This window comes from Fusarium tjaetaba, assembly GCF_013396195.1.
Source record: "Fusarium tjaetaba strain NRRL 66243 chromosome Unknown NRRL66243_c0000401, whole genome shotgun sequence".
Classification (NCBI taxonomy): domain Eukaryota; kingdom Fungi; phylum Ascomycota; class Sordariomycetes; order Hypocreales; family Nectriaceae; genus Fusarium; species Fusarium tjaetaba.
Window position 1 is genome coordinate 24,723 of NW_023501597.1, and position 23,723 is coordinate 48,445.

General features: G+C 48.2%; 11 protein-coding genes across 11 annotated transcripts; 6 read left to right on the forward strand and 5 right to left on the reverse strand.

Annotated features, from left to right (window-relative positions):
- Window positions 1-22: 22 nt before the first annotated feature.
- Window positions 23-1,114, forward strand: FTJAE_13297 (aldoxime dehydratase; the record flags this gene model as incomplete). The annotated part of the gene is made up of 1 exon (XM_037346426.1): window positions 23-1,114. The coding sequence occupies one exon, from the start codon at window positions 23-25 to the stop codon at window positions 1,112-1,114; it is 1,092 nt and encodes a 363-aa protein (XP_037199657.1).
- Window positions 1,115-2,145: 1,031 nt separating this feature from the next.
- Window positions 2,146-3,709, reverse strand: FTJAE_13298 (C6 zinc finger domain protein; the record flags this gene model as incomplete). Its single annotated transcript, XM_037346427.1, has 3 exons — window positions 2,146-2,955; window positions 3,005-3,590; window positions 3,660-3,709. The coding sequence occupies 3 exons, from the start codon at window positions 3,707-3,709 to the stop codon at window positions 2,146-2,148; spliced, it is 1,446 nt and encodes a 481-aa protein (XP_037199658.1).
- Window positions 3,710-4,483: 774 nt separating this feature from the next.
- On the forward strand, window positions 4,484-5,821 carry FTJAE_13299 (phytanoyl dioxygenase family; the record flags this gene model as incomplete). Its single annotated transcript, XM_037346428.1, has 3 exons — window positions 4,484-5,230; window positions 5,317-5,450; window positions 5,716-5,821. The coding sequence occupies 3 exons, from the start codon at window positions 4,484-4,486 to the stop codon at window positions 5,819-5,821; spliced, it is 987 nt and encodes a 328-aa protein (XP_037199659.1).
- Window positions 5,822-6,422: 601 nt separating this feature from the next.
- FTJAE_13300 (lipase esterase) lies at window positions 6,423-7,358 on the forward strand (the record flags this gene model as incomplete). Its single annotated transcript, XM_037346431.1, has 1 exon — window positions 6,423-7,358. One exon carries the CDS (start codon window positions 6,423-6,425, stop codon window positions 7,356-7,358), a length of 936 nt encoding a protein of 311 aa, XP_037199660.1.
- Window positions 7,359-8,169: 811 nt separating this feature from the next.
- FTJAE_13301 (Na+ solute symporter) lies at window positions 8,170-10,613 on the forward strand (the record flags this gene model as incomplete). Its single annotated transcript, XM_037346432.1, has 8 exons — window positions 8,170-8,337; window positions 8,399-8,509; window positions 8,560-8,717; window positions 8,787-8,838; window positions 8,890-8,922; window positions 8,983-9,680; window positions 9,743-10,249; window positions 10,325-10,613. 8 exons carry the CDS (start codon window positions 8,170-8,172, stop codon window positions 10,611-10,613), a joined length of 2,016 nt encoding a protein of 671 aa, XP_037199661.1.
- Window positions 10,614-11,234: 621 nt separating this feature from the next.
- Window positions 11,235-13,143, reverse strand: FTJAE_13302 (4-cresol dehydrogenase flavo subunit; the record flags this gene model as incomplete). Its single annotated transcript, XM_037346433.1, has 5 exons — window positions 11,235-11,700; window positions 11,757-12,034; window positions 12,089-12,441; window positions 12,501-12,533; window positions 12,582-13,143. The coding sequence occupies 5 exons, from the start codon at window positions 13,141-13,143 to the stop codon at window positions 11,235-11,237; spliced, it is 1,692 nt and encodes a 563-aa protein (XP_037199662.1).
- A 561-nt stretch (window positions 13,144-13,704) lies between these two features.
- Window positions 13,705-14,828, reverse strand: FTJAE_13303 (alcohol dehydrogenase; the record flags this gene model as incomplete). Its single annotated transcript, XM_037346434.1, has 2 exons — window positions 13,705-14,700; window positions 14,778-14,828. 2 exons carry the CDS (start codon window positions 14,826-14,828, stop codon window positions 13,705-13,707), a joined length of 1,047 nt encoding a protein of 348 aa, XP_037199663.1.
- Window positions 14,829-16,682: 1,854 nt separating this feature from the next.
- Window positions 16,683-17,730, forward strand: FTJAE_13304 (zinc finger C2H2 type domain protein; the record flags this gene model as incomplete). Its single annotated transcript, XM_037346435.1, has 2 exons — window positions 16,683-17,313; window positions 17,363-17,730. The coding sequence occupies 2 exons, from the start codon at window positions 16,683-16,685 to the stop codon at window positions 17,728-17,730; spliced, it is 999 nt and encodes a 332-aa protein (XP_037199664.1).
- A 5-nt stretch (window positions 17,731-17,735) lies between these two features.
- On the reverse strand, window positions 17,736-18,485 carry FTJAE_13305 (C-4 methyl sterol oxidase; the record flags this gene model as incomplete). Its single annotated transcript, XM_037346436.1, has 1 exon — window positions 17,736-18,485. The coding sequence occupies one exon, from the start codon at window positions 18,483-18,485 to the stop codon at window positions 17,736-17,738; it is 750 nt and encodes a 249-aa protein (XP_037199665.1).
- Window positions 18,486-19,056: 571 nt separating this feature from the next.
- Window positions 19,057-20,735, reverse strand: FTJAE_13306 (acyl transferase carnitine dehydratase; the record flags this gene model as incomplete). Its single annotated transcript, XM_037346437.1, has 4 exons — window positions 19,057-19,484; window positions 19,538-19,580; window positions 19,633-19,649; window positions 19,703-20,735. 4 exons carry the CDS (start codon window positions 20,733-20,735, stop codon window positions 19,057-19,059), a joined length of 1,521 nt encoding a protein of 506 aa, XP_037199666.1.
- Window positions 20,736-21,283: 548 nt separating this feature from the next.
- On the forward strand, window positions 21,284-23,425 carry FTJAE_13307 (DUF1446 domain protein; the record flags this gene model as incomplete). The annotated part of the gene is made up of 6 exons (XM_037346438.1): window positions 21,284-21,362; window positions 21,413-21,487; window positions 21,540-21,718; window positions 21,773-22,413; window positions 22,460-22,803; window positions 22,857-23,425. 6 exons carry the CDS (start codon window positions 21,284-21,286, stop codon window positions 23,423-23,425), a joined length of 1,887 nt encoding a protein of 628 aa, XP_037199667.1.
- Between the last annotated feature and the right edge of the window lie 298 nt (window positions 23,426-23,723).

Below are 23,723 nucleotides of genomic sequence, written 5' to 3' on the forward strand. Positions count from 1 at the left end.
ATTCTATCTACAAACTGTCATTATGCCTTTGCTCGTTCCTCAACTCCCTGACTTCTTCAGCATCTCCACCTTTGGAGTTCAGTATCATGGCACTGCTCCCTCTGAGGCCAAGGCTGTTTTGATACAGAAGTTCGAACCCATGCTCAAGGAATCCGCAGTATTCGTTGAGGATCTCTATCACGACGATACAGAGCGCGGGTTGGGAATTTCGCGCGTCTGGATCAGTTATTGGAAAGCACCCGAAGACTTTCGAAAGTGGTGGCAGTCGCCTGAGACTACACAGTTCTGGGCCTCCCTCCCCGAGGATGCCGGCTTCTGGAGAGAGAGCATGCGTTTCTCGTCCAAGAGATTTGTGACGGAGATGTCTCAGGATATCCCATCAGGTGTTGGTCACCTCGGCCCATTGGAGCCATTGACTGAGAAGACGGGATACTGGGGCGCTTTGCGCGACCGTCTGCAGGAATCGACAAACCGTGATATCCTTGCTTCATCGATAGATGGAGTGCCAGAACCCAAAGTACCCACCGGAGATATACGCCGAGGCCGTGTCAAGATGACAAAGTTTCCAGACAACATTTGCTACGTCATTGAGGGTCAAGATCGCACTGCCATGCCAGACGATGAGACTAAACTGTGGTCGGAAAAGTTCCACAGAAACACCAAACGTTTCATCACGAATGTTGTGCGGTCCGGCCCAGATGCTGGGATGCTGTCAGCTCGCTTATGCCACGTCCCAGATAGCGGAAAGACCAAGATAGAGGCCAGCTATGGCACTGACGAGCCAGACATCTTCCCCGCATTGGACCACAATCGTTGCGTGGAGATCTTCTTCTTTCTGGAATTCAGATACATGGAGCGTGCTGGGCGTAGGGAGAAATCTCATGTGGCTCTGCGACGGGATTTCATGGACGCGTATGAGCCTAAGGGATGTATGGGGCATGGTAAAATGCTTGTGTGGGTGGACTGCGGGGTAGTAAAGTCCCAAGACATTGAGGCCGAGTACATCGGTTGTTATGACGGGACTGGCTTCTTGGCTTACGATCATCACCCAGAGTTTAGCTCGCGTACAGGCGGCATGCTGAAAGGTCTTCTTGGCTATGTTGGCCTTGCGTAGGATGCTTGATTGTACCCTAGTCCTTCAACCTTGCGTAGGTAATTAATACACATGCTTGATATTACGTTGGTCTTACGAGTGATGGTTTTGCGTAGGTAGACGATACATTCGCTTGATACGAGCCCAGTCCTTTGAGTTGGAACTTCTGGACTGAACCGACCTGGGGCTATCGACTTTGTTCACCAAGACCCCCTCGTTATCGCTCAACAACTGCCTGTGCTACCATGCTTCGAAGGTCTACTTTGTCTTCTGTCTCTTAGCTTGGAATCTCCCGACTGAATACGATTGTGGGGAGACTAGCAAGGTTGGGCTGAACTATGTATGTAGGGTAATTTGCTGGATATTAATTACCCCGATAAGCGCGCCACGCTAGTATGCTTTGTGCTTAGATTAGTCAAGTCTGGAGGCCCCTCAAAGCCTATCCCTCACTATAGGAGCCTAGTGCGTGCGTATCCCGGCTGTTCGGCAGAACGGCTTCGGCAATGATGATGAAAATATCGTGCGGCCGCTCACATGTCTATCTTTTGAACCTCTCCTTGTCGGAATTGCTGGGAGGAGGGGAGACCGATAAGCTAGCTGTTTGGTGTTCCAAGACCGAGATGTTCCAGAGGTGATAAAGTAGTAGTGAAATCAATACATCCAATTACCTTTCGTCACACAATCTGAAGCTGGAGTCAAGCATGTACCGAAGCCCTCTAGACCTGAAACAGATTTGCATCCCGTGATCATATCAATGCGGGAAATGCCTGCTACTTCAAGGTTGAAGCCGAGGACAGAGAGGTGTCCTGTATAGCAGCTGGCATTGTACCAGGTCAATATTATTTCATCGTAGCTGGACTTAGAGGAGTGCGCTCCATGTGTGCCGCTCCCACTTGAATCTTGCCGGTGTCCAGGTCTGCTTCCAGAAACTTGAGGGCCATTACGAATCATTCAGTAATCGCGGAGAGTTATAGCATGATCTTGAGTATGGAATGGGGAGCTCTTTAAGTGCTTTGATTGTTTATCCAAAACATTTCTTATTATTATACTTGTCATGCAAGTAGAATCCTGGTTAATCCTTGCTTCTTCATAGTTGCCAATAAGGTATCTGTCTTTTCGCTTTCCCTGCTACTGTTATCCCAAACATTATGCAGTAAACTTTGCAGCTGCGAGAGGTTACCGAATCCATAATTAGCAATCATTTCTGTCAAATACTGGTTAATTACTCGCTGATGCTCAGTCGTATATGCATAAGACCCTGCCACCGCAAGCGGCCAACATAGCGTTGTCGTAATCGTCGAGCCCACAGTGATGGTTTGCAGTAACGTGACAAAATCACAGATATATGTATGTGATGTTTCCTCCACACGGTAGCTCTCAGGATTTCTTATGCGATCCTCTAGAAGAAGGAGGATAGCCAATTGGTAAAGCCTTCCAGCTGCGATCCAATTTTGTGAGTATTTCTGTGGTGGGCTCCACGACAACACCTTTTGCCGTAGTGTAGAGGCATCAATATGGCAGAATTGAGACGTCTCAAAATCGCCGTCATCGGGTCCCGTCATTGCATATGGAATTACTGTAAATAATTCATGGGCACAGCCCAATAGCATTCCTGTCATGGGTTTCTCAAATCTGGAAACAGCTTCGAATGCAAGCTCAACGTCGTTGGCAAGAAAAGCGTCTGGATTCGAGGGCAGACTGAACGAAGAAAGGCTCAGGATGTAGGTATAATATTCAAGTAGGAAGGATATGGTCTCCGGTTCAGTTTTTGTAAGTGCCATGTCTTGCAAGATGGACGGGAAGAGATGGCGAGCCGCATTCAGATGGAGAAAGGCATTCCCGTCCGTATCACCTCTGACACACTATTTTCCAATTAGAATCATGGCTTCTTATCTTGGAGGTTTGCGGTACCTCAATGAAGCAGAACAGGAGCGTCGTGACCAACAGTTCCAACGCTAAATCGGTCTGTCCAGACACAAACCTCGTAAGACCATACTTGAGACCGCGGAGCGCTTGAGCCAAGTGCTCATACGTTGCTACCAGATGGTTGGCTGGCTTTTGGCTTTCAAAATGGACACCACTGAGAGCAAGCACACCTTGTAAGATCATGTCTGACCAGGCAGCCAGCGGCAACAGGACTTTTACAAATGGATTTTGTCCCGTGTATGTTGCTGATAGCATGCGGGCGGTACGATTCAGATAGTGATCATGCAGGAAGCTCGACTCAGGCCTCGTCAAAGACAAGATTTGGTTTGGCGTACGACGCAGCTGTTGTAGTGAGTTGCGACGATCCTCGTTTCCTCGGGAGGACGAGAGTATATGTGATGACGGAGAAGTCTTTACAAGACTCGTTCGCGATTCCTGCAACTCGGCTGCAGTCGTTTTGTGCGACGGGCCAGCGTCACCCACGGCATTTTGAGGATAGACGCAGATGAGAATGTTTCGTTCGCACGCCTTGCAAGTTGGCTTTCTCTGATCGCATTTCTTTCGCCGGTGCCTGTGGGCAAGCATTAGCTTTTGCCCTCCGCGGTGCTAGACAGAGCACAGAAGATTAAGGCTTTAATACCTGCAAGTGACGCATCCAACTGTGGGCGCAACTGAAGCCCTGGACGTCATCGCGGAATATTGGGATGCTGCGAACGGTGTAGACATGGTAGATTTATTTGGCGATCAACCCCTTGGCATAATCACAGGAAAGGCGGGGAAATTACAGCTGCTTCTTGAACCTGGGGATGTGTCTTGGTGAAGTGGGGAAGTGGGGAGGGAAGGATGGATGCTAATTCAACTTCAGCTATGTAGTAGTGCTCGTGCTCCTTATTCCTCCGTAATCATGTAACGCTGGTTGGTCGTTTTGTGCAGAAGCTTTCGTTTTCCGTCAAGTGCCGATTGTACGGAGTATAGGGGACCCAACACGTCTGTACATGTGCTAGTCGGGCTTGTCATTCCCAACTCGGTGATGATAAACAGATAACGATGAATGTTAGTCTACTCCTAGATACGGGGCCAATGATAAGGGATCCGAATTCTGTGGCTTAAAGGCAGAGCTCTTGAGCCAATCAGAAGGTACCGCGCCCTTATCAGCTCAATTCGGCAATGGGCAGCTATATTGCATATCCAAGTTCTTTGTCAACCACGCGTAAAGTTGACCTAGATATCCACCCACTGGAAACACGGCCGCTTATTTTTACCTCTATGAGATTGTGATTGCGATTACGAGTGACAAACTCGACGATCCTGTAATGTCAAACGGAATGGGAAGGTATAGTAAGTGCATATATATAACAAGTACTTCGTGGCTATCCGTAGACTGTGGAAATATGCAAGCTTGTTGAACCAGAAAGAGTTCCAGGCCATTCATTTCACTCTAAACAATTGATTCTCGCCTTAACCATGACTCTCCGAACACGCGAAAATCTGCCTCCAGTTGACCAGTTCAGCTCGGATCCCTTCAATACCGACAAGGTTGTCCAGTCGTTAATTTCGAGTGGTGGTGTTGTTATCCGCGGCTTGCTTTCTGAATCAGCTCTAGCAGTCATCGAGAAAGATGTGCGTCCCTACTTGGAGGCTGATAAGCCATGGCAAGGCGACTTCTTCCCTCCAGAGACACGTCGCGTCTACGGCCTAGCGGGCAAATCTACCGAATTTATGCATCACATTGTTGCCGATCCTCTTTACCAGTCCGTATGCAACAAGCTGCTTACATCTAGATTCATATCATATCTTGGACAGAAGCTTGAGATATCTACATCAACCCCGCAACTGAACAATACAATGGTTTTTTCCATCGGCCCGGGAGCCAAGAACCAGGAACTCCACCGAGACGACATGATTCACCACAATTACCTGACTGCCATCAGTCCCAAGGAATACAAAGTTGGCCGCGACACTGGCATCGGACTCTTTGTCGCGGGGAAGAAAAGTACCAAGGCGAATGGGGCAACTCGTTTCATCCCAGGTAGTCATCTTTGGGACTCATTGGAGCCACCAAATGAGGACCTAGTCTATTATGCTGAACTCAACCCTGGTGATGCTTTTATAGTGCTATCCAGCTGCTTTCATGGAGGTTCGGCCAACACAACCCACAACGAGGAGAGACTGCTATACAGTTGCTTCATGACAAAGGGGTTTTTACGACAGGTCAGTGCCCATTCTCATAAGCTCTCTCGTAAACAACAACTCTGTTATGTGTATCGTCCGTGGAGCTGACACGCTGGGCTCTGTAGGAGGAGAATCAATATCTTGCAAGTCCTTTAGAGAAGATTCGCGAATACCCAGAATATCTGCAGAAGCTCATCGGGTATAACCTCAGTAACCCATTTCTAGGCTGGCTGGATTTGGAGGATCCGCGAAAGGCATTGTATGGGAAAGATTGGAAATCCAATGGCGGAGATCTATATGATCAAGTTTGAGCTAGTAGACTTTACAACTAAAACTCTAACAGTCTTTAATTATTTAGAAATATCTTAAATACCCTGACAAGCTGATAAATAGAATATGGCGGCCGCATAACCATTTTCTAACGCTCACATCATAAGGACCACAAGGTTCCTAGAAAGGAGCCTGATGTTCAGAGATAGATCAGTAAATGCATACAAGATTTCGAGGACTGCTAACACTTCTAGCTCCACAGCGTTTGTCGATAAGGATAAGGGTGGGTACGGCTTCGGACCGAGATCCGCTCGTGATAAGCGCGGTGCCCATCTACCCAGGACTTGGACCCTAAATTAGAGTGGATGATAAGGGCGCGCATGGGTTCATATAAAGAGCCACTCACGATAAGCGCGGTATTTGGTCCAGCTGGTAGCTCATCTTACTTCATAGTAGGTGCCAGCTAGTGCTGCATATCGTTTTGCAGGGATCCCTCTAGCCTAAACTGGTAGATTTCTTATACGTGACACAGCAGCTGTTGAGTGTTGATGGGTATTGGTCGCATCCCTGAATCCTGGACAATTAACTCCCCCGAGGGCTTAGCAGCTCTATCTGACGCCTTCCAGAAGCCACAACTCCGGTTTGTGGATCTAGGTATCAGAATATTGGAAGTAACCTTTGAAGATGTTAGTGGCTATAGTAAGTAGTGTCTAAAGTTTGGCTGAGTGAGGCAAGGTTGAGTCTGGTGCCTCTTGGGCCGCTCGTATCGCCTCGGTTGACATCCATAGCCTCGAGCTAGTTCGAAATTAGCTAATATATATACCTTGAATATCCTCTCGTTTATTTCAGTAGTTAGAAGGACGTAACTATCCGATCTCCCAGGCAAGGAGGCGTCTCACCATAAACACTATCGATTCCAACAGCCAGCATCTACTAGCTACCACATACAAAGCTTATTACCATGGCTCCGGAGTCAAGCAAACCATCAGAAAACGGTGTCTTGAACGACGACCAAGAGCTTGAGAACCTCGTAAAGCACGTCAAGTCAGTTTTCGACAGCTTCACTGCAGACACATCAGTGGAGGAAATGAGAGCTGGCTGGGAGAGTCTGTTTCACGGCACGATGCCAGTTGTTAAATCAACGACGGAGAAAATAGCAACCCCGGAGTTTCAAGGCGAGCTGATCACGGCCTCGGAGGCTAAGCATGATCGTTATATCGTCTACTTGCACGGCGGGGGCTATGTCATCGGCTCCGTCAATTCATATCGCGACTTCTGCGAACGTCTCTCACGCTCAGCCAAAGCACGCGTACTGGTTGTGGACTATCGGCTGGCGCCAGAGAATCCCTTCCCAGCTGCTGTGGATGATGCTGTTTACGCATACCGCTGGGTTCTAAGCCAGGGCATAGACCCTGGTCGTGTTGCAGTAGCTGGCGACTCTGCTGGTGCTGCTCTGGCTCTATCTGTGATATTTACAGCAAAGGATGCTGGCGACCCACTGCCGGCTTGTGCCGTGCCTATTTCCCCTTGGGTTGATTTGGAGCACACAGGAGGGACGATGGAAACTTTGGATCACGTCGAACCCATGTGTCATAAGGCTGTTCTGGATGGCTGTGCGCAGTTGTATCTTGGGGACGATCGGCGAAACCCGCTTGCATCCTCTCTTTATGCGGACTTCACTGGGCTTCCGCCACTCTTTGTCACTGTTGGAGGCCACGAGACTTTGCTCGACGACGCGCTCCGGCTTGTTGATAAGGCAAAAGCTGCCGATGTCATGGTTGAGTTTCAGATTTACGAACGTCAGATCCATGTTTTCCAGATCTTTGCCAGCCGAATGGCAGCGGCCGAACGGGCAATACACGATATTGGTAGATTTGTTATAACCTATACTTCATAGCCGCATCTCCTATTGCCAATCTCGTCTTGGTAACGATATAGAATTGATTTACTTATTGTATTGAGTTACAGGCTGTTTACTTGAAGTGTAGACAGAAAGCAGGCAAATACACTATATGAAATATTTAAATTAAAATTGACTAATTGTAAAGATTAGATAAAACATTATAGCGCACTGTAGAGACTCCATTCTCCTTAAATCCTATCGAGATAGTTACTATAAACAGCTATATCTAAAGTGCCTAAATATTATAATATTCACGACATACCCCTCAGAGAATATCTACCTTAACATTCCTAGAACCTAGCTAAGTTTCACCGCGCTTATCGCTCTGATTTACACTGGGGGGCAATCTATCTAGCCTGAAATGGCTAGGAAATATATATTGTATGGGAGAATGCGCCAATCTGAGCCCTACGGTATCTTTATCCTTAACATAAGCGGAATTCGTTATCTGCAGCCCAGCATTTAGACTTCTGCAAGCTTGAGGACTTTCAAAAGAAAGGGATGGACAAAACTCGGTATTCTTGTAGTTGATAAACGCGGCTTGACTTGATCCTTATCTTGAACGAAAGGGGAAGAAGATAGATACAATTCAGTAATCTGTTATCATGAATCATCTCGAAAGAGTATAAAGATGCAATAATGGAATGTCAATGCTATACTGCTTTAATAGTACGAAGAGTAAACGCCTTTCACTCTAGCTCAAGGCACTCGCATATGTATTCGTCTATCTGTCATTTTTTATTTCAAGATTCAACCCAGAAGTTTGAAGCCCTCTCTGTTGCCTTTGATATAACATACTCCAGCAATGTCTGGCCTTCAAATCGACCCCCCCTTTAGCCAGGGTGTAGGCTATGCCCTTATACTTGGTATCGGTTCTTTATTTACAATCGGAATGAGTATCGTTTCATGGGGATTAAGTCGCTTCTTCGCCGAACGCCAAACTTCAGAGATGTTTATGACAGGAAAAAGATCTGTAAGTAAACGCTTTACTCTATCCTTGACATGCTCATGCCAGACTAAACTAATTGTCTAAGGTGAAAACTGGCTTGACAGCCTCTGCAGTGGTATCATCATGGACCATTGCTGCAACTCTGCTTACTTCAAGCACAGTAGGGTATACGCAAGGCATATCGGGGCCATTCTGGGTGGGTTGTACTCCGGTCCAACTTTAGCGACAATTCTAACAGTCTAATAGTATGGGGCTGGAGCTACTGTACAGATCTTGCTGTACTCCGTTGGCGCAATCGAAATCAAGCGGAAAGCCCCCAATTGTCATACCCTGTTGGAATTTACCAGGAAACGATATGGACCAGTCGGCCATCTCACTCTTGCCTTCTATTCGCTTTTCTTTCTGTGTGTAAACACAATCAACTTGCTTGTAGGAGGCTCAGCTGTGTATGCAGCTTTGACTGGGATGAACAGAGACGCGGCTTGTTTTCTCTTCCCGATTGGTGTTGTGATATATTCTCTTGCGGTATGTAGCTAGTTCTGATCTCAGTTATTGTGTAAGCTGACAATCAAGCAGGGCGGTATCAAAGCTACGTTTCTAACCGATTGGGTACGTCTTCCCTTTGTTTCAGCGGGAGTAATATATTTTCAGTCTGACAAAAAGGTTTAGGTGCACACAGTGGTCATATACATCATCATGATCATGTCCCTTTTTGTCGTCTTCGCCACGTCAAATGTTGTGGGATCTTCCGACGCCATGTTCGATCTTCTACAAAACGCACAAAAGCTACACCCGGTAGCGGGAAACGCAGAGGGATCTTACCTTACCATGAAAAGCGTAGAAGGGGGCTTTTTCGGACTCATCATCCTAGGTGCCGGCTTTGCTGGATCTGTTGACCCTCAGCTGTCTCAGAAGGCCATCGCCGCTAACCCAGGATCCACCCTAATGGGCTATCTACTCGGTGGTTCGGCCTGGTTCACCATCCCTTTCTGCCTTGCTACGACATATGGCCTTCTCGCCGCTGCAGTCGAGCAGCTCCCAGTCTTTCCTACCTACCCCCATCCAATGAACGCCTTTGAAGTGGCATCTGGGATGGCTATGCCTTATGCAGCTTTGGCAGTCATGGGCAAGGGTGGTGCTATGGCGATCTTGCTAATGGTTTTCATGGCTGTCACATCTGCTCTGTCTTCGGAAACAATGGCGGTTACTGCCTTGATGACATATGACGTTTACCAAGCTTATATCAATCCAAAAGCCACAGGCAAACAGCTTGTTCGCTTCGGGCACTGTATTGTTCCAGTGTTTGGCCTCTTTGTAGCCAGCGTGGCTGTGGGTCTCAACCACGCAGGTTTCAACGTCTCATTCATGTAAGCTTGGTAGCGAGATCTGAAGCTTGTTTCATATGGTTTGGCTAACCAGTTGAATCTAGTATCACAGCAGTCGGCGTTTTTGTTGCGTCCGCTTTCATCCCTCAAGCTTGTACCATATTCTGGGGCAAACAGGGACTTCTCGCGGCTGTCGGAGCCCCGCTTATTTCGTCCGCTGCAGCAATTATCGCCTGGTTTATGGTTGCCAAGCATGAAAGTGGCTATATTTCCATAACAACGTTATCGGGAAATCTCGCTTTAGTCGCTGGCAACATGACCTCCTTCGCTGGCCCCATTGTGTTAACACCTCTTTTGAGCTACATCAAACCCCAAAACTACGACTGGAATCTACTTAAGGAAATCAAGCAAGCGGATGACGCCGACGAGGGAACCAGTGGCATCATGGAGTCATCAACTCACACTAATTTAGAGGCAGAGGAAACTATGACGACCAATTCAGATGCTCAGATGAAGGCTGAAAATGCAATGCTTCTTAGAGCTCGAACGAAGGCCATATGGGCATCGGTGTCCCTTACTTTAGTCTACCTCCTCCTATGGCCGATTCCAATGTATGTTAGCGGTTTCCTTTTTCACTTAAATTCCGGGTTTGTGGGAAGAGAATTGCGACTAATACTTTTATACAGGTATGGCACTGGCTACGTGTTCAGCAAAGGCTTTTTCAAAGGCTGGGTTGTCGTTTTGTTTCTTTGGGCATTCTATGCAGCGTCAACCATTACCCTTTTACCGTTGTGGGAAGGCCGGCATAGCATCATCGCTTTTTTCAGATTCTTGTTTAAGTCTAAAGGCAAAACAGCTGCTGAAACAAGAGTGATTCTTGAAGGACTGCCCGAGAACCAGGGACGTCCAGATGATGGTGTTTCTCACAATGTAACGAGGAGCGAGAAATGTGTCACAGCTGATGTGTCACAGTAGCTCTTGTTCGAGAGGCCGGAGATTGGCTGATTCTATGCTCTCGGTTTGATACCTTGGGACGGATGCACAGCTCTCTTAGATGCTGGGTATACCGGAACAAGTTCAAACATTGTGTTAGATTTTAGCTTCGCGTCTGGAGGCTGCCATTGACCGTCTCTCGGTCCAAACTAGTTAGGGTATAAGAGATTAACTCTTGTTGCGGCTCGTCCATACCCGATACTTTCGCAATTGGGGGGATCCTCACGTAGGGCAGTACGAGCTAGAGAGATTCAATATAATGCGGCGTATGGATACAGATAGTAATCAGATCATTTGGAATAAAGATGCAGAAGCCCCGAACCAAGACCGGGCAGCAAGCAAGATATCTGAGAACGACTCAAATGGATCGCCGTCTCCACTAAAGCGCTAATTATCACCAGAGAAGCCAGTCGTCGCCAAAGTCGGCCATATCCCTAGTCGGGCTGCCTTTTGGCTGCGCCATGATGTCGAGAACGAAACAGCCGTCGGCAAGTCAATGGTTTGTCCTCCTCCTAGAGCTGACTACTCCGCACGGGAATATTTAGACATGGCAATGAATCTATCATGTTTTTCATACGAATGCGACTCATGATATATATTGAATTATAGCTTTGTAGAACGCTGAGGGCCTAAGGCAAAGTCCTCTACATTATAACTCTTTGGCCATATACCGTTCTTACCAGGCGCTAAAATTCCCTTGGGATCGAGTGCATTCTTCATTGTAGTATTGAGATGCATCTGTGCATTACCATTGAAGTTGTAAGTCTGTGCAATCTGATCCATCAATGCTAAATGAGTGCGATACTCTCCCCAGCCCTTCTTCGCCGCGTCATCGATTAGCTGACTGATGAGGCCGTGCGCTCGACGGCATGACTCTGGATCGAGACGGTCAAAGACAAGACACACTATGTGATGCATCTCCCTCATTCCGACTGCAAATGTTCCGATAAAATCGAAACCTGCTTCTTCGCAGCGCTTGCGGGTTAAGGCATACTGAGCGACCGCGTCGTCGCCCGTGACTTTGGCGATGGGGGAGAAGAACAGGTGAGCTCCATTGGGCAGCCAGTTGCTGTCAAGGCGAGGTTAATATGTCAAAAATGATATCAGGTGACATGTAGAACTTACACCCATTCAAGCTCAGTCATGGTGGGAATTCCCTGCAAGGTAAGATCTCGAGTCTGCAAGACAACATTGTCTGGCATATCCTCCGGGAAGTAGAACTTGGCCCCGGGGATGGCTGAAAAGGCACCCTTGACAACTTCCCACATAACCTTCCGGATAGGTTCAGGGCCATAGAGCGCTCCGTAGAAATTCCAGCGACCCAAGTTGAGCTTGTTCGCGATGTCATCGAGTTCCTTATCGTTGAGCGGCTTTTTCGAAGTCGTGTACTTGTCTCGAGATCCCTTTAGTTATCGTCAGCTGCGCTCGAGGGATTCAAGTTTAATCTGGCCTTATACCATAACAGCTGCATCCAGAAGTACATGTCTAACAGTGGGAACATTTTGCAGCACCATTGAAGTCCGAAGTGGTCGAATGATCTCAATGGCCTGATGGAGATCATCATCTTTGGGAATGGTGATCAAGTATGACTGATAGCCACCAGGGTTCACCATGAGCCAGATACCCATCTTGACAACAATACCAAGAGACGATTGCGTAAAAATGCCGTCGTTATAGGGACCGAAGCCGTAATTGAACAGTTGCCAGGCCGAGTTGGGCTCCTGCTCGTGTGGAGGCGCATTTGGATCCGCATCTGGGTTTGGTAAAGCACCCATTCCCGTACGGACTAGTGTGCCATCGGGAAGTACAACTTTGGACAGTCAGTCATAAGCATCCCTTCCAATAAGGTCGCTGTAGCAGAGCTCTTACCTTCCATGCCGCAGTGCATCATAAAGTGATCACCTAGAGGCCGTCAATGCTTGGTCGCTACAAACGATGAAGATGGCTCACCATACGGAGTATAGCCAACTCCCCTCTCCGTAGTGTTTCCAAGCACGGATCCACCGCCAAGATCAGGAACATCAATCCACAGCTTGTCACGAAGGTTGTTGTCTACCAAGTACTGGTGAAGATCTGCATATGTAACTCCAGGCTCAACAAGAGCATATGCCCCATCAACATCGACCTTCAAGATCTTGTTCATATGTTTGCCAAGATCAAGACCAATAGAGCCTGGTACACGTGGAGCAGCGCCACCATACCCAACATTTCGGCCAATGGAGAATGGCCAAAGGGGAATCTCAAACTTGTTGCACAGTTTGACGATGGCTTGAACCTCTGCTACGTCGCGGGGAGTGACTACAGCTGAGGAAACAAAATGCTGCTTCGAGGTTATGTCAAACATGTCGTGCATCTTGCTGGGGTCGCGGTAGTCCTGCTTGTCCAACTGTCCAGGGTTGGATATGATGACAACATTCTCAGCGGTTGTAACTTCGGTGACTTCTGATATGAATTGGTGGAAAACAGATGGTGCGATGCCAGGAGGCAGAACAAGGGGATCAACAGTAGTCATTCTGATGGTAATAGTATATTACGTGAAGAATCGGCAAGCTCAGAGTAAGTCAGCCTAAGCGCTCCTCGAGCAGGTCTTAAATAGAAATCCCCGTATTAAGTCACCCTGCATTTCGTATTTGTGACCCTTGGTGCTTAGCTAGACAGTGGTGGGTATTTTCCCGTTCAGCCGACGTTAGGTTACACGACATCGAGGTGGAGGTGGGGAATTGTCCGAGATGTGCATATGCCCCCCTCCTAATGTCGGACTTTCAAGAAGTTTTCTTTGGCGTGAGCCGGCAACGATTTGCTCGGGATGTGTCTTATCTTTAAAAAGAACAATGCTTGCAACGTGTTAAATGTTCTTTGGCCGATTCGGTTAAATCTGCTCTTTATTGCTTGTTTTGATTTGGGATCATATCAGATCATGGCAGAGCATTGACAACAGTGGTGACAAAAGCTACAATAAAAGGATTGAAGAACTATTTCCCTTTAATGGAATAGACTGATATTCACTGTCTATAATGTCCCCTAATCCACTTCTATAATAACCTCGAAGCTATAAAAGAATAGAGAATAAGACCTATGATAGAAATTTTATGACCAATTTCCCAGATGTCTTGGAGAATTGGTTGACCAGATCGTCGAGCTGATCAAAGTTCACCACCTCCACAATAGGTTTTACCACGCCTCTTCGCACGAACTCGAGAGCTTCAAGTGTTTCAGTTCGTGTTCCCACTAATGTTCCCAAAAGGGTGATACCACGGTCAATGAGAGTCAGCGGATGAAGACTCATCGCTTGGTCTGGTGGTGGAATACCAACGCAGACCAGGGTACCAAACACTGCAACAAGATCAAGGGCGTTCTGATACGCTCGACCCGACCCTGCAGTAACAATGACGGCCTTGGCTCCAGCTTCATTAGGGGTAAGCTTTCTCAGTTCGGCCGGCGTATCAGGCGATGCTCCATCAAAGTATGCGTCGGCTCCCATCTTGATGCATGACTCCTTTGCAGGCCCAATATCAACAGCCGCAACACGGAATCCCATGGCTTTTGCATACTGGATCCCCAAACCCCCAACGCCACCGCCAGCTCCGACTATAGCAACCCATTCTCCCGGTGTCGCTCCGCAAGCCTTTAGTGCCTTATATGCAGTAACGCCGCCGCACAATGTTGGTGCGACCAGTTCATCTGGCAATTCCTTTGACTCAGGAACTGTCAGCACATAACGACTTGGTACAATGCAGTGCTCTGCAAACGTTCCATCCCACTTCCGTCCTGAGTTCTGCTGTTCCAGACAACGGACCTCACCTCCAGGCTCACGACAGCAATTGCATCGGCCACAGACGTCTCTCACCCAAGCAATACCAACTCGATTGCCAATCTTGACAGAGTCGGGATCCACTCCAGAGCCAACTTGTACAACGCGGCCCACGCCCTCATGGCCAAGCACCTCGCGGCATGGACCGAGGTAACCACCTGCAAGGGCCATATCCGTGCCGCAGACACCAGTAGCAGAGAGCTTAACGAGCACTTCCCATGGCTGGAGTTTCGGAATTGGAACTGAGTTGATCTTGAACTGGAAGCCTTCATTTGAGCGCTTCGTTGCTGTTAGTCGTTGACAAGTCAAACACTTGATAGCACGATTTCACTTACTGCTACAGCAGCTACCCGATGGTAGGGCTCCTCAGCTACGGCGTCTCCCATAATCCCCTGCTGTTACAGAGAGCAAATTTAGGGCTTTGTGACTTAGCGTAATATGTAAAGGGAAAGTGTCACTGGCTTAAGTGGAATATCGGAGACAGCGGAGGCTAACAATTTCAAGGAAGATGTGCGACTAACGACAGGTAAGATATCATTCCTCCAAGTCCCGGATGCCGCGAACAAATGCCGAAATGCCTCTCACTAGAAACCGAATGGCTGTGCTTTTGCGGGGTTTCGATATCTCGATCGAGACTAGATCGTGGGGTTGAGGCGGGATGCCGATCTCTGTTGCGGGGGTGGCAGATTTCCCGCCTCCACGTGTTCATCATAACGAGCTTTTAGTTGCATGGGCACATCGAGTCCTCCAGTTTGTTCAGGCTCATCTCTGCCATCGACTGTGGACTCCGTGCCCCGCGACTTCTCATGCATTGGATTTGCTGGGTTGCATTCCTTGTTTCTTCCAATTTGTACAGCCGCCTAAGTTCCCTAGCCCGTTCTGATGACCTCGGTCAACACCATGTCTGATAATCAGCCGCAACATTGCTGTCCTATCTGCTCTGCCGAGTTCACAAAGTCAGGTATGCCATTTGAGACCCAGGTGCTTGACAGGAGGTAGTGCTCACTAATAATGTTGCATCAAGACCACCTCAATCGGCATTACCTGTCGCGTAAGCTTGCTGCAACCTCCTCGCTGTAGGGTATCACCACTGAAGCAACGAGGCTCAGACACAGATCAGAGGTCTTACCAATGCCAATACTGCAGCCGTGGATTCAATCGCCGGTTAGTCTATACTCAATTGTTCCTCTTCGCGGTTCAATAGCTGAAGGAAACTTATCAGAGACGCACTCCTTCGTCATTGGAGAACATGTGACAACCGTCTCAAATCAGGTTTACTGCCTCCAACCCTGGACCAGAAGAAGCGAGGGAGGCCAAGAAATGCTTGTGAGAGGTGCGTGAAATTGAAAAGGAGATGCAAGGGATCGCAGCCTTGCAGAGCTTGCGCCGAGCAGAATCAGGATTGCAATTATATTCAGACACCAAAGAAGGATGACTTCATATCTCCGCTGAAAGCGACAAAAGACAACAAAGGGCATGAGCTTCTATCAGGGCACGACATTCAGGTGCAGGGCGGGTCACTGTTTCTATCACAACATGACTGGATTTCGGGCTCGACGCCGGCCACCTTATTTGATCCTGTCCTACTTGTGCAAACTCAACCGGGTTCCGAATCGGATGGCAATTCAAGTTTGATGTCGCAATCTGGCTCATATCTATCTCAAGATGAATGGTCTGTCTCCCATGATAGCCCATCGCTGTTGCTAGTGACGCCAAAGCCGACCTTTCCTCGTATGCGTCTCCGCTTTCTTGCCAGACTTACTTCGTCCCATGGTCTGGCCAATTCATTCAACTGCGATCATATCTTTGTCAGCACGAAGGCTCATTACGGTCTCCTTCAATATGACAGCCAGACCTCTCTCGAATCACTAGCCATTCCTGAAACCCCAGTCGCATCGCCTTGGACCAGCCCATGTCAAAGGCCACATCCCCAGCAAGGGCTGACAGGACAACACTCCTTGGCAAACATATGTGAGCAGATTGTCAGAGGTATCTTTCACGCATCATCTCAAGCATCGGAATCGAACTGGTCCAACTCCCGAAAATTATCTTGCTCACGATTCTTTTCTCCAAGAAATGTTGACTTATTCTTGGCTTTGTTCTTCCAAATCTGGCACCCAAACTGGCCAGTTTTCCACCGACCGACATTTGACCCCACTGTAAAGTCTCCCAAGTTAATCGTGGCTCTTTCACTGATCGGTGCCTCCTTAAGCCCTGACCGAAAACATCGGGATCAAGCAATGATTTGGCTAGAAACAGCCGAGAGCTGGATCTTCCAGGACCCGGATTTCAGCGAAGCCAGTATTGCTCAAACAGACGATGACAGCCAGGATTCTGAAGTTCGCCAGCGCCTTGACATATTGCAGGCTGCTTATGGTATCCTTCTGCTCATGAACTGGGAGGGTGACACAAAGATGAGACTCAGAGCTCGGAGAACACGGTTTACTGACATTGTCTTCGTTTCCCGCACCCTGTACCCCTTCGCGATACCTGCAACGAGCGAGGAAGCGTCCTTTGCTCCACGCAGCCTCCACGACCACTGGACATCATTCGGATTACAAGAGGAGTTAATCCGTACCCTCTTATATACCTTCCTTCTTGACTCTGCATTCGTAATCTTCTACGATATGAGTCCCCGAATGGTAATTAATGAACTACAATTTGGCCTCGCAGCTGCAGATGAGCACTTTAATGCTACAGATGCCGAGACATGGTTCATGTGCACTCAAGCTGCGGTACAGAGGTCACTGGCGTGCAGCCAGATCACGCTGTCTCAGTCCATTACCATGATTATGGGCGAGGACTTTGGTACTGGTCGATGGGAGGTCTTTGAAACAATAAGCCCATTGAATTTGTTTGCTATTGCTAGTGGTAAGTTGCACGAAAATAAACTAAAAACGGCCTTGCTGAAATATTGCAGCCTTCCACAATCTCATATACCATCACCAGAATGGACCAGATCCTTGCTCAAGATCCTTGCCTATCACGCGAGGGCTAAAGAATTGGTTTCGGGTCTGGTCCAGTCACAACTTATTCTCAACCCCCAGCAACTATGTCTCCGTGGGAACAAACGAGTCTCGAAGAAGACTCGGGTTCTTCCTTCACGCAGATGAGTATTGGTGTCTCGCAAATCTGTTCTGCAGCCAATTCGAACGTGGCGTTAATCCACACCGGTCTTTTGGAGATACTCCTTCCCAGCGATCCGGAGAATTATCAGACATGGGCAATATACATAGCTTGATCCTTCGCTTCCAAGATGCAGATCTTGGAGAGATAGTTCTATCATGAACGAATCACTTATTCTTCTTTTCCAGCCTCTTTCGCTCGTCGGTGTTATGAAGCCAGTCCAGCCAAGGCATCCCTCCAAAGTGAACGTCAAAACGCTCATGATGACGGTCATGACGATAAGCTGCACCTCCAAAGAAGTCGAAGCCACTATGAACAGTCGCAGTCTCAATAAGCTGCCAAGCGACGAAAGCCCACATGGTCAGGATGTGAGTTCTAATCAGTATGGGTGGAAGGATAATGGGGATCGTGTTGGCTACAATATGCTCGATGGGATGGGCATATTGCGAGGCGAAGGCGACTGGTGCTGTGAACTTGTGGTGGATTTTGTGGATGCGACGATAGAGGTATGGTACGTGAAACAGTCGATGGGAATAGTAGAAGAGGATCTCTCGAGCAACTAAGCAGATGGTAAAGTCGCTAACGAAACTCTTTGCAGATGGTAGTGATGCTTTGACCTGGAATGTCGATGGCATATTCCGCTGTGTGGCCAGAAACGCTAGGGATAGTTGCAGTCCAATGACCATGAGCTGATTCCTCAAAGATATCAGGACAGAGTCTAATATCTCAGAGGCTTTGGGCTGTTTTTGTGGCGGTTGTATCTTGTGTCTCGCTGCAAAACACGGGGCAACATGATCAAGGAGAACGAAAACAGCTGATGGAATCCACCAGAAGACGATTTGGACAAGACAGCTGCCCACGAACTCGATCGTAAAGGGATCATAGGTAGCGACTACGCTGGCCCAGAGTTGAGACATTTTGACCTTGGCTTTGGTAGCTGATTGATGATTGAGCTGAAAGATCATGAGATCGAGACGTTGATGATATACTTTGCTCAACGACTAACTCAATCGAGGAGGAGCAAATAAGAGGCGCTTTGATACCCCGCAATCTCTGAAGTCTAGTACTCATAAGGAAGTCGTCTCAAGAGCCTCTGTCTTCACTTTGCCTTTTTGAGTCTAACCTGTACATTTTCACACGGAGCCTCGGTTGGCTTAAGTGGCGTCATGGTCTAGGTGGCGATCCACATGAATTATCCTGACCCTGCCCGAGGCTCCGTTTCACAACCGGAGGACTATTGGTAATAACATGAACGGTCATTGGTAGAATCAGTGTAGTCTCGAACTGACAGGCCGCTACGTGACAGTCATGGCATGCTGATCGGGGCCCGCGGGTCTTATATCTTGATAGATAACCGCTCCGACGGAGTCACAAGTGCATGGCTTTCGGTCACCTCAGCGCCGTTGGGTTCCCGAATGCCTTCCGATCTACTGTACTGTTTCAAAAGGATGCCTGTGATATCCCAGCAACTATCAACACCAGCCAGGTTTATGATACCCACTCGGCCTTCGATCGCCCTCTTCGTCCGGTCGGAACATCCCAACCAATACTCGACTTCTCAAACTTGAATGCAGGTGCCAGCACTTTAAAGTCCTCGTCCAATCCGTATTCCTTGCCGCTCATGTCCCAGAAGTACTCAGGATGCTTGACTATTTCTGGGCGAATCTTCTGCAGCGACTGATGTGTCTTTCCAACGAGCGAACTCATATCATCGTAATGGCGAGGGCTGAACTGCGGGTCACGATTCCTAAGAGCCTTCTGCTGGTCCTCGGAGTATGAGCCGAGACGATAATACCAGATGTTGTACTGCGTGAGGCTAATGTCGATGTCAAAGGTGACGTCTTCTTGGGTGCGGGCTAATAATGCTTGGATGGCAGCCGCGGCCCCGACTAATCCGGTCTGATAGTCTGAGTTGGCTAGGGCAATGTCAGAAGTGAGGTCTTGAGATGTACTATCACAGTGAACTTACGGAAAAGTGGGACAACAGCCTCGTCGAGACCAAGGAACTTGCCCTGTAAGTATGACAGTCCTACCAAACAATCGCTTATCTGCTGCCACCCCGACCGGTAAGACAGTGGCCCCTTGAAACCATAGCAATTCTCCCTCATATAAATCAGACTTGGGCTCAACTCACGCAAAGACTTGGAGTCAAAGCCCAGCTTCGCCAAAGCACCAGGACGGTATCCATCAACAAGAACATCAGCATCTTTGATAAGCTCAGAAAGTGTTTGCCGCCCCTCAATTGTCTTGAGATCGATGTCAACGTCTCTCTTGCCAGTCTGAAGATCCGGCATTGTTGCCGAATACTCTGGTAGCCTGCTGCAGGAGACACGGATGACATCGGCGCCAAGAACACTGAGGATCTTGGATACTGCTGGAGCTGCGATGACACGAGATAGATCCAAGACTTTGATGCCAGCAAGTGGACTATAGCGATCAGTGTCTTTGGCTTCGGGCCAAGTCTTCTTCGGTGCTGGCACACGAGTCGATGTCCACAAGGGTTCTTCCGACATGATCTTACCATGCTCGCTTGCGAAGAACTCATCAGGCGTATAGCAAATCACACCAGCTTGCTTGAACTTCTCGTTCGCGACCTTTTCGATATCCTGGGAATCCCATTCTGCAACCTTTTCGGTATAGATCTTGAAGGCTTCTTCAGTGCTAACGTCACTGTCCTCAACACCCAACATCTCCATCGTGGGCAGAGCATTCATAGATCCATGCAGATGATACCATCTTCCATCCTTGGTGCGATAAACATTTGTCGCATATCGCCTGATTGGCTTGCTCATCTGATGGAGGTCCATCTTGGCAAGCTCTGCTAGCATTTGACTGCTCTGCATGAAGTGCTTGCCGCCAATGGTAGGTAGTAGCACTGATTCAAGGAAAAGGGTTGCAAGATCTGTGTTGATTTCAACATTCTGGTAGTTGATCCCATAGCGCTCGGCTACGACCACATTTGCAGCTGTAGCTACGAGGGCATTGAGGGCCGCGCTCGACTCCGTGATCTTGAGAGGTGTGAGGATGAAAGGTTGATCATCTTCTCCCACAAACTTGATTTTCTCGGCGGCTTTGACGAAAGAGTCTGGAAGGTGTAATCTAGGATCTTGAAGGAGAACTTTATTTAGAATTCGAGCAGCTTCGGTGGAAATAGAGTAATTAGACATGGTGTCGACGAATAAGAGGCGCTGTCGGGGAGGGATGTTGTAGTTGCAAGGATTGGAATAAACTCAAGGTTGCTGCAGGTCAAGGGAACAGATGTTCTCAATGCTACGTCTAACGCTACAACCGTGGATTTAAGTAATCCTCTCGGCTAAGTCAACCCGAATATTGCTTCCACTGTCTTTCAAGTCAATGATGTCTTTGCAATGCTTAGTGGGTCTCTCCGGAGTTCTTGGGCTTGGTTCGACTCCCGGAGTTTTGCACTACCGGAGTTCTGGTAGCGGACTTCGGGACACGGCCAACTGTTACACAGGGACAATGACATCACCAAACATAGAACGAGTGACTGGCATACTCAATTACGGAGTACTGAATGCCGGTTGTCTCGGGTATGGACTTTTGAATCACTACTTCCGAAATTGCGGGGTGATATAAAGATAGCTTATACTCAACGCCTCTCAACTGTCCTCCTGGATCAGGACTTGGTGTCTATATAACATAACACGCTACACCGTACTTCCTCGTGCCAGTAGTTCAGAGACACAAAATCATCATGGCATCTAACAACGGATGGCGCGTTGAAGAGTTCGGCAGCAGGCCTGTGCGAGTGGCTAATTGTTCCGGTTACCATGGTAAGACAAGTCACCCACAACCGAGACATTGCTGACCGATAATCTCATAGGAGATCCCGCCATTGAGATGTACAAACAGGCTACGTTGGGTGATGTCGACTTTATCACTGGCGACTACCTCGCTGGTAAGCCTGGGGTCTTGGAACTTGGATGGGCTGTGTGGCTTACAAGAATCAGAGGTGAACATGGCCAATAATGCGGAAGCATATGCGAAAGGACAACATCCAGGTTACGAGGCTACTGCATTGAAAGGTCTCGAACTTTCGATCGACGCCATCGCAGATAAGGGTATCAAAGTCGCCATCAACGGCGGAGCACTTAATCCTGAAGGTCTCGCTGTGAAAGTAGCAGCTTTGGTAAGGACTTTTCGGAGCTTTTTCACTTGATGCCTTGAGCTAAACAGTTACCAGGTTGCCGAAAAAGGTTATGATCTCAAGGTAGCCTATGTTTCTGGTGATAACGTGCTTCCCAAGCTCGGCAAACACATGCCGGAAGACAGAGAAAAGGCATTGGCTCATCTTGATTCTCTGAATGACCATGTCACTCTCACTCCTGAGACTTACATATTCGCCAAAGGTGGCGATGAACCTCGAGAAATAGTGTCTGCCAATGCTTATCTCGGCGCTCACGCCATATATGAAGCATTTCAACAGGGTGCCGACATCATCATATGCGGTCGAGCTTCTGATGCCAGCCCCGTCATCGCCTGCGCATGGTACTGGTGGTCGTGGAGCAACACCAACTACGATGAACTAGCTGGTGCCTTGGTCGCGGGACACTTGATTGAATGCTCAGCCTATGTCACCGGCGGTAACTTTGCAGGCTTTGACGCTTTTGATCTTGAGAACTTTGTCGACCCTGGTTTCCCGATTGCTGAGATTGCACAGGATGGCTCTTGTGTCATCACGAAGCATGAGGGTACAGGCGGTATGGTTACCGTTGATACATGCAAGTCTCAGCTCGTGTATGAGTTACAGGGCAATGTGTACATTAACAGTGATGTGAAAGCCTACCTTGACGATATTGAGATGGATCAAGTTGGCCAAGACAGGTATGTAAGGTCCCAAGTCTTAGGAGCGTCGCTAACTTGATCAAAGAGTTCGCGTTCACGGAGTTCGCGGTGCGCCACCACCAGATACCACGAAGCTCGCAGTCTTTTACAATGGAGGCTATGAAATGCAGGCTTTGTTCAACGCAACGGGTCACAATTTTGAACAAAAGTTTGCGCTTCTGGAGAAACAAGTCCGTTTTCATCTTGGTGAAGAGAAGCTCAGTCATCTAGACTTCCTCGAGTTTCAGAGGATTGGTGTTCCAGCTGTGAACCCTGCCAACCAAAACAGCGGTACTGTCTATCTCCGCATCTTTGCTCAGTCAACGAAAGCAGAAGCTCTCCAGGCAATTATGATGGCCATTGGAAACATCTCATTGAAGCATTACTCAGGTCGGTCAATCTGGGGAGTGGAAATAATGTCAGGGTCACTAACCTGTTCGTAGGTTTTCACAGCTCTTTAGATTTTCGCTCAGCTATGCCTCGTCCATACCTGGCATATTATCCAGCTCTGTGGCAGCAAGCCAAACTTGAAGAAAAGTTCCATTTTGTGGACGGAACTGGCACAACGAAATCTTTCAAGACTACACCTCCTCCCCGGTTTGAGATTATGGAAGAAAGGGCGTCTTATGACACCAAATCACCAATGGCTCTTGGCGGTAGAGTTGTTGAGGTGCGATTGGGCAGTATCGCCCTAGGCCGTTCTGGAGACAAGGGGGCCAATTTGAACTTTGGCTTGTTTGTTGACACGCAAGCCAAGTGGGACTGGCTGCGCTCATACATGTCTCGAGCCAAGGTACAGGATCTTTTGGGAGAAGACTGGCGTCCAGAGTTTTCTATTGAGCGCGTTGAGTTTCCCAAGATCTTTGCTGTGCACTTTGTTGTATATGGTATCCTCGGCCGTGGAGTCAGTAGCTCAAAGCGATTGGACGGGTTCGGAAAGGGTTTTATTGATTATTTTAGAGACAAGGTTGTTGAAGCGCCTGCCTCTATCTTGCAACGCAGCCATATCTAGACCTTGGAGCATTCTATAAATCAATCTACACAATGTCTGAAATCCAATTCACTATGGTATTGCGCTGTGCCCGTTCCAGACTTTTCTTATCGACGGACTCTTCCTATTCGCATAAACGAATATTATCTCATTTTCTTTACCCGCCCTCGCTATCTCACACATCATGTCCTCTGTAATGGGGATTCACATACATCATACAGGTAACCCACTGTCTCGTCTAGTGGACCCGTCCGGCCGGAGTTTTAAGCGCGCTATGACACGAAAGTCTCGGACTTTTGCGCACTAACAGGAGCCTCGG